This window comes from Hylobates moloch, unplaced genomic scaffold (assembly GCF_009828535.3).
Source record: "Hylobates moloch isolate HMO894 unplaced genomic scaffold, HMol_V3 SCAFFOLD_762, whole genome shotgun sequence".
Lineage (NCBI taxonomy): Eukaryota > Metazoa > Chordata > Mammalia > Primates > Hylobatidae > Hylobates > Hylobates moloch.
In genome coordinates, this window is record NW_026653037.1 from 1 (window position 1) to 17,732 (window position 17,732).

The 17,732-nt window shown below is 40.3% G+C and overlaps 1 protein-coding gene across 1 annotated transcript; it reads right to left on the reverse strand.

Annotated features, from left to right (window-relative positions):
* Positions 1–394: 394 nt before the first annotated feature.
* LOC116464466 (myocardin-related transcription factor B-like) lies at positions 395–15,264 on the reverse strand (the record flags this gene model as incomplete). Its single annotated transcript, XM_032147728.2, has 4 exons — positions 395–6,250; positions 8,957–9,017; positions 14,600–14,737; positions 15,079–15,264. Coding segments are annotated over 4 exons (921 nt in total), but the record flags the coding sequence as incomplete, so codon positions are not given.
* Positions 15,265–17,732: the final 2,468 nt, after the last annotated feature.

Here is a 17,732-nt window from a genome sequence, read left to right on the forward strand (position 1 = left end):
ATTGAAGGATTATGTGGGTCTTTCAGGAATTGTGGTGGTGGTGCATTGATACTATTGAGTCAGTCTGCATTGTGCGTGTGTGTGCGCGAGTGTGAAAATCAACCCCCTAGGGAGAACTACATATTTCTAACTTTCATTGTGGAAGAAAGAAACTGACTTTGGTGTAAATCCTGACATGTTCAAGTTCAGCTCGTACCTGTGAGTTTCTATTTTGTATCTCATGGTCTTGGATCCAGGGGAGGGTGACAAGTTGACAGGCTTTGCCTGGTGGCTTTCTGTTGTGAGTTGTATGCTAAAGGTATAGTGTCTCCTCCTAATAAATCCACTCCCGTTCCACAGTCTACAAAGGCTCCACCAACCCATAGGGAGTGGTCTTTCCTCTGCACAGCAAGAATCATAGTACATCAAAATGTCTTTTATTTGAGACACAAAAATGCAAAATTGCTGAGATATCAAACATTTCCCGATCAGCTACAATACTGCCACTATGTACAAAAGATCTGATGATAAATGTGCACACATATAAAAATACAGTATGCATTACCTATGTACAGTACATGTGCAAAATGTATGGCATTCAAACATGATATGGAATTGATTTCAGGGGTGCAAACAGCAAATACAAAGGCATCATGGTTTTTTTTTTTAAAAAACAACATAAAGGCAATACATGAATGGACCCCCGATTGCCATAATTTTTTGTTTATTAAACTAGTGCTTCAACAAGCAGGGCTCTGTAGATTGGTATCTTTCTCCTTTTTTTCATAAAGTGAGATGCTAAGACATAATGTGACAATGAAAATAAGAAGAGAAACACCTATCACATTGCATTTCTATTGCAAGCAAGAAAAGAAGAAAACTAATTTCTACATAGAAAAAAACTTTGTATTACTACTGACTGTTATTCTTAAACCAACAAAACAACTCTATACTATTTTACATGAAAACAATAAGAGAAATATCTACATCTTTGTGAAAATTATAACCTTAGATGGATAATACCTTTTTGGGACTGATTTTTGAGATCTTGTTAGTCTCAAATTTTAAATAAAAAGTGCCTCCTTTTGGCAAATACTTGGCAACGCCTTTGGTTCCTTTAAAGCAAGTTTGCATTACTATTGGTTACTTGAGGTCAAGTACTTTTGGTAGATACTAAACCCTTTCCTAAATGCTTCCTCTTCCTACCAAATTAGCAAGATTCCTTACAGCATCACTTACGTAGAGAGGTAATTGTTACGAGTTTCAGTATTCTATAAACTTTGTTAAAGCTTTGTCTTAGTAGTTGGCATAAAGCTCTGTTAAACACTATAGATGTGATATCTCTGATAACATATTTTGATTCCCAACAGCACCTTGTAGATCCGAGATTGCCATCTTATTGTCACGAAGCTGTGACATCACAGAGCAAAGTGTTTGCGTGGAGGGTTAGAGCTCTTCTGTAAACATGTGCAGCTTTTCGAATTGTAGGCCTTCCATGAAAGATTTCAGGTAGAAACCCTTTGTAATGATGTGTTTCCTTGGATACTGCAAGAAAGGGCGAATGCGGAAAAAACACGCACCTGCTTATTGCCATGCAGACAGAGTCACTTTACAAATAAAAATGTAGCTCAGAGAGACTGCTGAATGAGCAAGTTATTGAAGGTTTGAACCAGGAAAAAAAAATTACTACATCTTAGTTGTTTTCCAGTTTTGACTGAAATCACTTAAAAGACGAGTTGAAATGCAGTTAGGATGCTCTCCAGATACACACTAATGCACTTGTAAGCTATATTCCTTGAAAAACCTGACCTTCCAGTTAACGTTCTTTGATAATTTTGGGCTAATTTTGTGGCTTCTAGGGCAGTGGGACGATTTGTATGGGTATTCTCTTGTCAGTATTCAATATTCATGTTTACAGTAGCAGATATTGAAAAATGGAGAGTTATTTGTGAATTTGGTTAAATTGACACGTGTTGCTCTGCTGGTAGACACTGAATAGCTATTCTCTTTACATTTCTCTAAAAAGTCCCCAGTGGCACCATGAGCTCCCCACCTGAGTGACAGCCAGGACTTCTGTGAGGCTAGCGGCAGGTGGGTGCATAGAAGCCGGTGAGGATGTATACCGAAATGTGGGCTTCTCACAAATATTTTAAACCCTGCCAAAGTGCTTTACCACGTCTCTAAGGCCAAGTCCATTTGAGGACAGTAAAGGGACTATCCCATCACTTGTGTGGACAGCTGTTTTGTCAACTGCTATGGCTGATTTCAGCCTGGGAATTCTGAAAGGACTCTGAAGAAAGCTATGCTGCCTGGAATGATCTGGGGCTGAGGGTCCAGGAAGTCTGAGTCAGCTCTGGTGACAAAATAGGTAGTGCGCCCCTGAGCCATCACTCAGGGTATGCTGACCGCACAGTTCAGAGGTGCTATCTCATTACTATGACTTTGCCTTCCATAGGCAGCAGCTTGCAGGCAACACCACCCTGCCTTTGCCACTGTTTCTAAACAGCACTGAAAGCCAAAAAGTGTCAGTTACATGGATCACAGAACCATGCGGCTTTTAAAAAGGAAATTTAAATAAGATCTCTTTTAGAATTACAAAAATATTCATATGAAACAAACACAATAGTATCTAAGCAAGAAATTCCACAAATTCAGAATACATCTATGTACAATTATGTGGCAATACTATACAGTAGATTGCACATTTCAGGAAAAACACTAGAATGTGAACCACTAACACTGTCCTATGAGGTTTTGTGGATGCTTTGCTGAAATGTACAAGATGACCACATACCCCTAGACTTTCAAAGACTTTACAGAAATTTTGGTATAACTTTTTAAATTCATCCCACCCCCATTAGGATGATCTGATTATCTATATACAGCAGAAAGGTAAGGCTGACACTACTGTGTTTTGAGAACATGTAGGAAAGTAAGATGGGGATGTGAGATAATGCCGTTCTAGGAGTTATTTTCTTGGCAGTATGATACTTTGCAGTATGATATACAACAGTACCACTGCTTAAACCACACACGTGCATAATGAAAATTCAACTGGCGACTTTGACTTCTGCTGTAATGGCTGTGACACTAACCTAAACCACAACAACCAGTCTTTAGTAACATCCACCCTTCCTCATTGTACTCACCATCACACGCACTGAGTCAGGTCAGAGGGGCCTTGTTTACAGAGTATCATCTTTGGTCATGCCACATAAGTGTGAGCACATAGCATGTCCTCACTCTAACCTGGAACATGTAGTGGAGATCCTGGAGAGCAGCACTCGTGTCACAGGTGCCTGGCTGGTGACCCAAGCCAGGAGAGAGGAGGGTCAAGCGGAATGGTGCAAGTGAAGTGGCTTGCAGAGTTAATGGGCTAGAGATGCCTTGTCTTTTTAAAAATGAAATATTGGTTTATAAAGGTTTAAACACATATGTGAAGTGAGAACTTTAGCAGTTCATAGGAGAGTAGGCTAATGAGATAGCATTTTTTTGCACTGCACTGTGTATTTTTGGAGAGCAACCTTCCTGTGGTATGTTTCAAACCCTATTTTAAAAAGCAATAAAGGGACCAGAGAGCTAGAAAACTATCTACACAATTCAGGATTATGGAAATATAAAGTTATTCAACGAGAGTCAATGGTACTAGTGTTCGGTTACCTCCTACAGTCCCACTGATATTTGGTGCCAATTTAATAAGCCATTCAAATCTGAATGAAGAAGATGCTCAGGGTCTAAGTATGGACCTGATAGGCCCAGACAGAAACCCTCAGCAAAAAAACTGTGGCCAAGAACTGTAAGAAAAATACTTTCCCAAGTAAATAGCCTGGCCCTGGAGACAGGCCCCTCTCAATGGAACTGACTCGAGGATTCACAGAACAGCTAGTGTGGTAAACTCTTGTAGGGCTTGGTCAAATGACAGTGTTCTGGTTAACAGAGAGTTACTGTATCCCATGCGTTGGTTTACCAATTTCTGAACACTTAAACTATTCATCACAGACTACACTGAGCACAGTGGCCTCTGCCTTGAACCGTCTGGAAGGCACATGAGCACTGTTAGTGCCTTTGAGTCAGGAAGTGCCAGTGAGCAGAGGGCTCCAGTGTGCTCATGCTGGAAAAGCAGACTTTTGTTACACGAAGTAAAATTTATAAACCACACACACACAAATCAGAAATAAGATCAGCTCTTAGGCAAAACATAAACCTAGAAATAATTCACAAATTCTTTCCAAATAACAGGTCAGGCTGCCTCTGGCATGTCAGTATGGAACATTTACCATTTTGTGACCCAGGGGGAACCAACCTGACCTGAGGGTTTACACAAGGGTGAGGTGGAGAGCACAATATTATTATTTAAGAAAAACCTCCATGCTCTTTTGGTAGATTTCAGTTTTTTGTTATTTACATTTTGTCATATACCTCAATGACTAGCTTGAAATAATCCTGTGATAGTTGGCATTTTAGAAAATTCTTAAGAAATGACTTAACAAATATGTAATAACTGTTTTCTATATAAAAACACTAATAAAGCCTCCAGTTTTTCAATCTTAGGCTTGACAATATAGTGAGAGCTCTGGTAGAATATCCAGTTACAAGCCTGTAAAATGATAACCAGGGTTAGTGACAGAAGAAACAGGGCCAGGGCGGGGACGTGGAGGCCCACCTCGTGGCACAGTCTGACCTATACTCATGGGAATGTCCTGGGTAGATGACAGACCTTCCCCTTACCTTCCATTCTTCTAACTCACCAGCTCAGAAAGATATTTCATGCTAAAGCTTTTTCTTAGTTCTTTGAGATGGGTCTGGTTACCTGAAAGTTAGTCAGCAATTCTTTAAATACAGAAATACATGTGGCTCAAGTACTCTAGAAATATTCGAGCTATTAAAAAAGTAGGACCTTGGATACCCATTTCCTTACCCCAACGTAGGCTGTACAAATCACAATGTCAGAGCATACATACAAATGTCTAATATATACATTAAAATCAATCTAACCAACCCAGAAGGTTGCTAACAGAATTTTCAGTGTTATCAGTATACCTGGACTTCTGACAGTATTTTGTAGGTATCTTCTGTTTATGTTGAAAGATCTTGCATTTAAATTTAAATTTGGAAATATAAAGTACGATTCCAAAAATAAACTACACCACCAAAAAAAGACACAGGTTTCTGAACAGAACCAAAAGTCTTCAGCTGGAAGCTGTCACTGAACTGGCCAAGGCTCTCCACTGCCTTTGACCTCTGCTGTGTCTCGGGCCTGGCTCTGGCCATCTCTAGCAAGTACCAAGTGCAGTGACCTCTCACCTCCCTCGCATCAGCCTTAGTTTTTGAGTGGAGCTGTCTGCCTTTTATTTAGGGTCTTAAAGTGACCAGAGAGATTTAAATGTAGTTAATTACCAGAATCCTAACATCACTGTGCTGCATATATTACTCTTCTTTGTTTTTATCTAAAGGTACTTTTCATTCTTTACTGAATTCTGGAGAAATAGATGAGTCGTCTTTGACAAGTGTGATTTTCAGAAGGCCCTGTGCTATGTTAAACTGTAGAAATTCACTACTGAACACAATGAAATGTTTTCAAACTTGGGTTCCAGGCTATGACCTTCCACCTATTCTTTCTGTGACAACATATTTTGATTGCAACAATGCAACTATAGATCTATCTCTAAAAACTGACCTTTTAGAATCTTCATGTTCTTAAACCTCATCAACTCTCAGAAAAGAAATCTGTGTCGTTAGTCCCATGGTAGCGGTAGGTCCTGTGGGTCTAGAAAGTCAGCAGAGAACATGCTCGGCGCGGTGGTGCTGAGAGGAGTGAGTCCTGAAGAGGAGTTGGGCATGGTAATGTCCAACCACTCCATGTTGTCCAAGTTTGAGTCTGACAGGTCGAGAGACAGACAGGGAGTACCTGCAGCAAACTGGGTCTCGGAAGTCTCCATGGGTGAGTGCGAATGGTCCAGCATACCTGAGTGACTCAGCAGATCATTCTGGAGGTCCTCGATCAGAGAGAAGGGCTCTCTGTCTTCACTGCTGCTTTGTAGTGGAGCAATTTCATTGGCTGAGGGTAAAGTCCCATCCAAGAAAGCTTCTAGTTGGTTCTCTAAGCTGGCAGATAAACTGCCCATAGGTTCTAAAGATACAGGTGGTGCCATTTGGACTTGGGGTGGTGGCCGGGACACCACTGTATTCACTGGCATTGTGGTGATGCTGGCTGTCACTGGTCTCATTTTGGAAATAGGAGAAGGTTCTTCTTTTATGGGGAGGGAGATCTCTGTGTAAAATAAATGAAGTAATTAGTAACTGAAGATTTACTACTACTTAAACATTTTTATTACTAGGACAGTTATTTTATTATTATGCGATTCCTTCTACGCACGTCCATCTTAGAAGTAGGAAGAGAATGCTATTGGTCAGGTATAATCCTTGACAACCTTTAGGATGATGGATCATTTTAGTCAAATAGATAAAAATTTAGTCAGCGGACTGTCCAAGGCCAGTTTATTACATTCTGATAGGCTTTAAATTCTTCTAAGACTAAGCATTAAAAGCAGTTATATCTCACTAGATAGGTATCGACGGTTTTAGATTATTTTATCTTTGAGTCCTTATTTTGTCATTAAAGTTTTAAGATAGGGCTCATATCATCCTATGAATCTATCTATAGCAGCATGATACTCCTAATACAAATGTTGAAATGTACATCCTGAGTTTGTGCTGAGACATGAAGTATATCCTCAATGTTATGAAAGAGGTAATTACATTCTTTTTTCCTTTTTATCATTACAGTTGGACTGGGTACCCAATTTAGCCATGTGCCTTCTGTGTAAAGTTCTGAAAATATACAATGACATTTGATTTCATTTCTGAATTAAAGCTAACACATGGTTCCTTTGATCCTTTTCTTTTAAGGTGAGGTGGATCACTTGGTTATTTCTTTCACTTTTCAGTCTTGTTTTCCGAGCTTATATAAAATTTTGATGATTTGGTAAATGTCTTCATTATGTGTTATTCCCCGCCAGATCAAGCAGCAAATTAACAGACCATCTTCTATAAATACTAGCGTTCACTAAACTACATATATGAATAAAGTATCTTAAGTTTTATGAGGCTATGAATGGTTTCATTTATATGCAGATACACTAGGAAAAATAAATTTAATTAACAATACCTCTTAAAGCTCAATGATTGCTATGTGCAAATGGCTGAGAGAAGGAACTTACAATTTGATTCCTATAAATGAATTGTCAACTGTGTGTACTGCATTTATTTTTGAATAGTTTGTTACTTTTAATTATCAGTAGTCATCTCTAAAACTGTTTTGAAAGCTTTAAGTGTAATCTAAGTAACCAGTATTTTTTATTTTTACTTTATTTTTTTGAGACGGAGTCTTGCACTGTCGCTGAGGCTGGCTGGAGTGTGGTGGCATGATCTCAGCTCACTGCAGCCTCTGCTTCCTGGGTTCAGGTGATTCTCCTGCCTCTCAGCCTCCTGAGTAGCTGGATTACAGGTGCCCTCCACCATGCCCAGCTAATTGTTGCATTTTTAGTTTCACCATGTTGGCCAGGCTGGTCTTGAACTCCTGACCTCAGGTGGTCCGCTTGCCGTGGCCTTACAAAGTGCTGGGATTACAGGCAGGGCGAGGCACGGTGTCACAAGTAACTAGTCTTATAACTATATAAAACTTGGTTCTCATTATTACTGATATTAGTAGACAATAAGATGAAATAATGTATTTACTGGATACTTTGTCATAAAAAAAAAATCCCATTTTAGAAAATAGCTTGATTGTTTGTGTCACATTTTAATTTCCAAGTTTAAGGCACCTGCCAGCACGCCCGGCTAATTTTTGCTAATTTTTGTATTTTTAGTAGAGACGGGGGTTTCACCATGTTGGCCAGGCTGGTCTTGAACTCCTGACCTCAAGTGATCCACCTGCCTCGGGCTCCCAAAGTGCTGGGATTATAGGCGTAAGCCACTGGGGTTGGCCAGCTGAAATTATTTTTGTAAGGCCAATATAATTCTTAGCAAAAAATACTATTTGTGTATGTAGATCTGTAGTCAAATATCAATTCTCTATGTCAACGTCAACTTCAGTGTCAAATAATACCTGCTATAAATGGAGAACTTCTGATCACTATTTGAAAATTCAAATAAAACTCCTTTCATCAGGGTAATTTTAAGACTACTCTAAATATGCAAATACTATCCAGGAATTTTTTTTAAATACTGATTTTTATACTTCAAAGATATGTAAGCTGAGGCAACAATATCCTTGATTCTTTTTGTGGCTAATGTCTCTTTTTAATAAAGATGATATAAATCTAAGATTTCATATTATATTGTAGAAAATGCTTTAGCATTGACTTTGAATTTTAATAAAGATACTGGAGCCCATGCTAGGTAGTTTGATGTCACATAATTAAGGTAGTATTGGAATGTTTTCATCCCATTACAATGACATATGCATGGAACAAGTTCTGAAGCTTTTCAACATGGAATTTAAATCTGGTTCTACTTTGCTATCTGGTCTTTGTTTTTTAGCAGGCATCTATCTGTGGATAAATCTCACATTGTATTACTGTTTTAAGCTATCACAGTTCACTGCAGCCTTGACCTCCTGGGCTCAAGCAATCTTCCTACCTCAACTTCCTGGTAGCTGGGACCCCAGGGGTGTGCCACCACACCCTGTTAATTTTTAAAGTGTTCTGTAGAGACGAGGTCTCATTATGTTTCCCAGGCTGGTCTCGAACTCCTGGGCTCAGAATCCCAAAGTGCTGGGATTACAGACGTGAGTCACCGAGCCTGGCCATAAGTTCTTTTAATGGCCTAAATTTAACAGATTTTAAAACAGTAAATTCAGTGAGAAGAACATGTTTCTCAGCATCTAAAGATAAGCTATGAGTGCTTAAGAAAAACTTTCATGTACTTGGGTTAAGAGATGACTTCCTGTGAGGATCTGATGTGACTTTTGACTTACCTCCACTCTTAATGAGGATATCAAAGAGGTCATCCATCTGCTGACTGTGTGCGTTGGAAATCTACAATGAAGGAGAGTACAAATTAGGTTTCTTTCATACAAACCTGGAAGCATTATACAATTAGCAGTCCTAAGGGACTTTCTAGATGATTTAGTTCTAATCTATCATGTGATAATTTTGAAAACACTGAGGTCACCTGAGAAGTTAAGCCATTTACCCAAGCTGTACAGCTGGTTAGTTGACACAGCAAGAACAAGGCTAGTTAGTACCCAGCTCCACCGACTTCTACGCTTCTCTTTTTTTCTATTACTGAATTGCATTTTGAGAGGCCTCTAATACCCTATTTTAAAAGTGTCTTTATTCATTTGTATTTAGGTAAAAATTTGTATAAAGGTGATCACACTATACATATTTGTTCAGTTCTTATTGAGATTTACCTGACATATAATAAGGTGCACTTATGTAAAGTATACAATTTGATATGTTTTGACATATAAATATACCCATGAAACCATCAACAAAATCAAGATAATGAATATATCCATCGCCCCTAAAGCTTCCTCATCCCCTCATCCCTAGGCAACCCCTGGATCTGATTGCTTTCACTATGGATTAGTTTTATATGAATGGATTCATACTGTGTGTACTTTCTTGGTGGTAGGGGAAGGACTAGCTTCTTTCACCCAGCATAATTATTCTGAGATTTATCTGTCTGATAGTGTGTACCTCAGGAACAGTTAATTTTTTTATTGCTGAGTAGTATTGTATTATATGGAAACACAACAGTTTGTTTATTCATTGACTTGTGGATGGACATTTGGGTTTCCAATTTTTGGCTATTACAAAAAAGTTGTGAACATTTGTGTACAGGTCCTTGTATAAACATGTGTTTTGTTTTCTCTTGGGTAATTAGGAGTGGAATGACCGGATCACAGGATAGGTGTAGGTTTAACTTTTGAAGAAATGGTCGAACTGTTTTCCAAAGTGACTGTTCCATTTTACACTCTCATCCTCAGTATATGGTATAAGATTTCTAGTTGTTCTCCATTCTCACCAATACTTTGTAGGGTCAGTCTTTTCAATTTTAGATATTCCATTAGGTGTGTAGCGGTATTGCACTGGGGTTTTAATTTGCATTTCCCTAATGACTAATGATGTTGAGCATCTTTTCAAGTGCTTATCTGCCATCCATTTATCTTCTTTGGGAAAATATCTGTTCAAATCTTCTGGCTACTGCAGATTTCTTCTGATAGCTGTTTGCATGGTCTTTTTCCAACCATTTACTTTCAATGTGTCTTTGTATTTAAAGTATGCCTCTTGTAGATACATGCATTAGTTATCTATTGATATATTATAAATTATTCCAAAACATAATGGCTTAAAATTATTACGTCACAGTTTTGTGGGTCAGGAATGGTTTTGATGGGTGGTTCTGGCTTCGGGTCTTTCATGAGGTTGCAGCCAAGATGTTGGTCAGGTTACCGTCAACTCTAGGTATGGCTGGGGAATGCCCTTGACTGGGCAAGTTAGTGCTGGCCGTTGATGGGAGGCCTCAGTGCCCCTCCATGTGAGCCTCTCCAGATGGCTGCTGGCATGTCCACATGGCATGACAGCTGGCTTTTCCAGAGTGAGCAATCCATGGGAGAGCAAGGAAAAAGGGGCATGCCTTTTATGACTTAGTCTCTGGAGTCACACACCATCACCTCTGCCAATTCTGTTTGTTAGAAGTGAGTCACTAAATCCAACCCAGAGAGGAATGTCAAAGAATTTGCAGACATATCTTAAAACTGCATACAGTTGAGTCTGGCTTTTATATCCATTCTGACAATTTTTTGCATTTTAATTGAATTTAGTCATATGTGTTATAATTACTGACATGGTTAAGTTTGGGTTTACTATTTTATATTTGTCTTCTATTCATCCCATCTGGGTTTTTGTTGTTGTTGTTATCCTGTTTTTCTTTCCTGTCCTTAAAAAAAAATTTGACATTTTTGTATTCTAATTTTTCTTTTTCTTTTTTTTTTTTTTTGACATGGTCTCGCTTTGTCACCCAGGATGGAGAGCAGTGGCACAACCTCGGATCACTGCAGCCTCAACCTCCTGGGATCAAGTGATACTCCTGCCTTAGCTTCCCAAGTAGCTGGGACTACAGGTGTGCACCACCACACCTGGCTAATTTTTGTCATTTTTGTAGTGATGGGGTTTTATCATGTTGCCCAGGCTGGTCTTAAATTCCTAGGTTCAAGCAATCCTCCCACTTTGCCTCCCAAGGTGTTGAGATTACAGGCGTGAGATGCCATAACAGGCCTTTCTATTGATTTTTTTTTTTAAGCTATCTTGAATCTTTCAAATTGTTACTATAGATATGCAATATGTATCCTTAACTTCTCACAGGCTACTTAATGTTGTACACTGAATAAAACATAGAGATCCTACAACCACACAGATCCACTCATTTCCTCCCCCATCCTTTATTAATTATTTTAAGTATTGTCTACACATGCTATATACTCCTCAAGACAGTGTTATCTTTGGTGATGAACTAATTTTTCTTTATCTGAAAATATCTTTACTTCACTTTCATTCTTAAGGGATATTTTAACTTGATAATAGAATTCTGGGTTGACAATCTCTTCCACTTCTTCCTCCCTAAAAACTTTTAAACGTGCTGTTGTACTCTTCCAGTTTTCATAGTTTTTCATGGAAGGTTGACATTAATCAATTAGTTGTTTGCCCTGTGTGAAATGTGTTTTTTCTCTTGATGCATTTAAGATTTTCTCTGTTTTGTCAACAATTTGACTGTGATGTGATTTATCCAGCTTGTTTATCGAGCATCTCAAAGCTATAAATTTGTCTTTCATGCTATTTGTGAACATGTCAGCCATTGTTTCTTCAAATATTTGCCTCTTCAGTTCTTTCTCTCTTCTTCTGGGACTTCTCTTCTACCTATGCTAGACTGTTTGTTTGAATTATGTAACAGGGTTGTGAGGCTTTGTTCACTTCCCAATCTCTGTTATTCAGATTGGATAAGTTATGATCTATCTTCAGGTTCATGACATTTTTTCCCCTGCCATCTCCATTCTGGTAAGTTCATCTGTATTTTTTTTCATTTCAGATACTGTACCTTTTTAGTTCTCGAATTTCCACTTAGTTGTTAAAAATAATTTCTGTATCCATATGGATCCCTTTTAATTTATTACAAGCATATTTCCCTTTTCATCACTGAGGACAGCTGTAATAGCAGTTGCTTTGAAAACCTTGCCCGCAAATTCTAACATCAAGATGAGCTCAGGACTGGTCTCAGCCTTTTTCTTTTGAGATAGGTTACATTTTCCCAATTCTTTGTATGATGCAAGTTATGGATAAATGTTATGGATGTTAAATTGTGGCGACTGTGAATTCTGCTATTATTCTCAGATGAATGGTTTCTATTGTTTTAGCAAGCTATTAACTTGGTTAGACTTAAACTTCAAAATGTTTCTTGGGTAGATGTTCCAATCTCACTTCAGATCTTTTGTCTTCAGCTGAGCTGCCAAGTGTCTATTCCACGCCTGTGTGGCTTAGGGGTCAGCCAGAGATGTGGGCACACAGAATTTGGGGATCTCCTCTATGGCTTTTTCCCTCTGGTTGCTCTCAATTCAGTTCTCTGGATTTCCAGGCCATAAAGACTATGGCTTTTCCACCAGTAACCCTGCCACTTAGCTGGACCCCAGAGTAAAAGCAGCACAAAGAGGGAAATCATGCCACATCACTCCCTTCGAGTGTGGATTCTCCACCAGAGAATGACTGCTTCTATTTACTCTTCAATGTGTTCAGGTAGTTGCTTTTTGTTATGATCCAGATTAATAGCTATTATCTGTGGGAAGATTGAACTGGTAGGGCCTTACTTAGCCACTTGTGGAATTGCAAGTCTGAGTAAATGTATTTAAACGAAGTTTGGTGCTCAATGGCATATAAGCAGGTCCTACAGGTGGCTACTCATTTGAATAACCAAAAACCAATGCAGAACCTCAGCCTATAAACAGGAACCTAGAGACATGTAAATACCAGAGATTCCAATTGGCTGTCTTAGGTTACAGTGGAAGATTCATCAAATAAGCAGGACTTAGGAAGGATGGGTGCTATCTTTTTGTTTTCTTAAAAACTGCAGTTAAGCTCTTGACAATTCACTTCCTCTCTGCTCCCCTGTGAAGAGAACAGATATCACTCCGAATGGACCATGAGGGAGGAGTGTAGTCCAGCACCACCTGTTTGACTTCTTACTGCAAATGTTTGAACCTGTCTTTGAAATCTGACTTCCCACTCACAGACAAGGGCCTTTGCTGAGTCTGTAACTAAGGGACATCTTACAACTCACAGTTACGTTCCGTCAGTACTCAGGGAATACAAAGAAGCATGTGGTAGGTTCCACTTCCTCCAACAGGCAGCCCCCCACGGGCCCTGAGCATCCCTGGATGTCCTTGGTGAGGGTGCCAAACTGACAAGGTCACCTGGACTGAGCAGCTTCTGTAGGTGCTCACTGAGGCAACCAAGTGGGTCAAGGAAGCGTAGGCATGATTGCATACTCCCTGGGTGAGGGACTGGCTTGTCTGCTGCTTGCTAGAAAAAGCACAGAGCCCTTGGCCCCACGTTCCTTAGGTGCAGCTTGACCCACTGCATACACAGCCACCATGTGGCCCCAACAAGTTACCCCATGGAACACGGGAGTGGGGGAACTGGCACAACTGCGCTGATGCTCCTGCTGTTTGCTGTGGATAATAAACAGTCCCGCTTGGATACTGTCTCTTGGTGTCCACCTTTAGCACCCATGGAGTGGTGTCAGGGCCACTCCTTGAACCCTCTATGAGGCTGGGGTTCTTCCCTCAAAGGTTAGTTTTAAGCTTTGACAGAAAGCTTTAGAGAGATAGAAAGATTGGAGGAATGTTTAGGGTAAGGTATGACAAGTACTCTCATGACTGGGCACCCACCATAGGCCATATGCTTTTACAAATAGGAACCCTAACTTCTTCCATTGCTGGTATAGTTGGGGCTACTTCTGTTTTATCAGTCAAAGAAGGAAGGCTCAGAGGCCACATGGTCACCATGTGTGGTGAAACCAGGAGAACCTCAGAACTGTTACCTCCAAGTGCATTTGCTCAGTGTATGAGCAAAGTCATTTGGATGGGCTGGCCTGCTGGGGGCAGAGGTTGCTGGAGACCAGAGAGAGATGAAGCAGGACCAAGTCAATTTAGGTGCTGGTGGCCTTGAATGTCAGCCAGGTGTAACAGTGATACCATGTGTCATTCTGATGCTGGCCTGACACATGGTGGCTTTAGAAAAGAAGGGACCTGTATAAAATATGTGTCCTGGTCATAATCACATCTATCTCTAACATGCCTGATGCCCCTACCCCAAAAGAAAAGAGATGAACCCTGAATTTCTGAATAAACAGTAAATGCAGTTATACTGCTGCTGAAAGCTGTTTAAGGTCTTCATGATAAATGACATTTTGATTTTAAATAACCATGTAAAATACAAGGTTATGTTTGTATTTCTATTGAGGCAAGTCAGTTTCAGACAAGGGATTCTGTATAGGTCTGCTCCAGACTGAAGGTGGGCATATCCACTATAGCCTTATGCACTGTGACCCTGCCCTCACTTACCTCTGGCAGGGGGGCCTGTGTGCTGCGTGTCTGCTTGATGGCCTCCTCATAGCGGGGGGGATCTTTTGTCTTGGCGACTGGGCTCCCAAATAGAGAGTGCTGGACGACAAACTGCTGGGGTGGCGGGGGTGAACTAGGCTGTGTCAAATAAAGGAGGAGTGCACATTACCTCTTGACAATAAACCTCTCTTTTCCTGGCTAGACTCGGCTCTGCTGTTCTCTATGTAGTGGCCAAATCAGGGAATTCATGAGCAGGTTCTTTTAAGCACCTGTGAGGCTGACAGCACTGGTGGCCACCTCATGTGGGAAGGATCATCTTCACTGTGATTATAGCTGAGCTCCTCCTTCACAAGTTATCACTGTATTTTCAACAATTTTATCCCATTAACATTAGTTACTCCAAGCCCAAAGCACTAGGCTTTGGAATGATTTGATGCCCCTGCGGCACTGTCACTGACACAAAAGCCTCACGGGGTTACCTTGTTGGGTGTGTTAGGTCCATTTTGCAGGGATGGAAGCGGGGCATTTCTGGATTGAAGAACACTGTTGGAGGCCTTATTGATAAAGGGCTGCTGGACAGCTGGGGCAGGATGTCTCTGATACGGAAGAACTGTATTTGATGATGTTGAGTTTGTGAAAACCTGTAATGAATAAATATTTCTCCATTAATTTGTTCTTTGGCTTTTCCTAATGAAGTAAAGAAAACCATGTTTTAGGGCAGGGGTCAGTGAACTTTTTCTGTAAAGGGCCACAGAGTATATAGCTTACAATTTGTGGGTCACCTGGCCTCTGTTGTTACCACTTGGCTCTGCCATTGCAGCCTGAAAGCAGCCACAGACAGTACATGGATAAATGGGTGTGGCTATGTGCCAATAAAACTTTATCCATACAAACAGGTGGTGGGTTAGATTTGGCCCACAGGCCAGGGTTTGCTTACCCCTATTGTCGAGCATATGTGGTCCCTTTACGCAGTAACTTGCCTTTGATGGTGGTGCAGACAGAGCTTTGTGGAAAAACAGTGCTTGCTCTTTATAATTCTCCTCTTAAATGATAGCTGAGTTTCTTCTCTTCCTCTCTGAGGTGAGCTCATCTACTCGCAAGTCTTTTTTTTTTTTTTTTTTGAGATGGAGTCTTGCTCTGTTGCCCAGGCTGGAGTGCAGTGGTGCAATCTCAGCTCACTGCAAGCTCCGCCTCCCAGGCTCACGCCATTCTCTTGCCTCAGCCTCCCGAGTAGCTGGGACTACAGGTGCCCGCCACCACACCTGGCTAATTTTTTTGTATTAGTAGAGACGGGGTTTCACTGTGTTAGCCAGGATGGTCTCGATCTCCTGACCTTGTGATCCACCTGCCTCGGCCTCCCAAAGTTCTGGGATTACAGGCGTGAGCCACCGCGCCCGGCCTACTCTCAAGTCTCCAATGGCAATGACTAAGCTAATAATCTCAAGCCACTGCTCTGCTTCCAACCTTGCTCCCAGGTGTCAAAGCCACTTACATCATCTTCTTAGGTATCTCAAATTTAAAATATTCCAAACGAATTTTCTCCTTTTTCCCATTAACCCCTGCCTCTCAGCTTCTGAGGGAAAATAATTCTTGGTTCTGCTTTTTTTAAAACTTAGGTAAATAGGACTATCAGTCAACTCTGCTTTCTCCCTCAGTGTTCACACATCTCAGCGACACCTCTTGAATCTGCCTCTGCTCTCTGCTGTCCTGTGCCTGGCCCTCACTATCTATCCAGGGATTCTGCAGCAGCCTTGTGGCACAGACCCCCTGCCACAATGTATTCTCAAGGCATGGCCCCTACCACACTCATTGGCTCTCCTGCTTTGGGTAAAACCCTAGTCTTTGGCTGGCATGTAAGCTTCTTACTACCTGGCCCCCTTTCCATCCTACCTAAAACCTCTACCTGCTGTGGTCACACTCAATTTTCCAATTTCTTGAAAATTTCTTCAAATACAAGCAAGGCCCCATTTAAAACTGGCCCCCTTTGGAGAGGCTGTTTTCTGTTCCAACAGGCAAAGGTGAGAACTTCTTGCTGTGGAACTCCAAAATGTTTTGTTTAGCACCTCCATCAAGAGCCACAAGTTTTAGGGTCTTTTACAAATATGTGTCCATACTGCTGATATTGTAACTGTACTTCATAGAACTTGGTTTGCTCAAAAATACTTAACATGTTCTATACTACTAATATTCTAAAAAACCTCTGTATTTCATAAGCAGGAAAGTCTATGTGTATATACCTCAAACAGTACAACCTCCATGAGTTCTGTAAATACACTCCTATTTGAAAAAATTAAATTTCCTTAAATTTGGTAAAAAATTACTTCCTTTAAACTAGAAGTAATGATTCCTAATTCTAGTATTTACACTTAGTGAAAAAGCCCTTATTTATCCTATCTACGTATTATTTTTTCCTTTCCTCCCTGAAACAAATTGTCTTAACACTGGAACATTTACTAAGCTTTTAATTACACTAAAATGGTATTTTGAGCTTTCCCCAAACTCAGTAACACACAACCATGATTCCTCTCGCAGAGGAGATTCTGAAGCAGCACGTGTTACATGTGGCTGCAGCTGTCCCCAAAGCTGGTTTCACCCAGACAGTTCACACTATCCTGAGGCAGATCACAGGCACAACTCATTACCTGGGTTCTTTCATGTTGAAGAGTAAAACTCTGGGATTAATAATTTTCAAGGTTTAAAAGAGTAAGACCTATTTTTGAGGCCTAAGATTTTTCTGGCAAGGAGATGTGCACATAGCTCCACCTACTGGCTACCAGGGAATGCTGGAGAATTTTTTTGGTGGTTATTTGTGTAGAGGACACCGAATCCTAGACCACTAACTTCATTTTAAAGATGAGGTAATTGACCCTCAGAGAAGGTAAGTGAATTTTGCATGAGGCCAAACACCTAGGCAATGGTGAAGTGGAATTCATAAGACCTTCTGGGCTCTTAATCTGAGATGGCAGAGTCTTACAAATGTATTTCAAGATCTTACTCAGCATAAACATTTTGGGAATATCTTTTTCATCTTCAAATACCTTTTCCAAGGGAACAACATATCTTTTTTTCCACAGTATGTTTAATTGGAAAAAATTTATTTTAAAATTCAGTAAATTTAATATATGAGGATTGA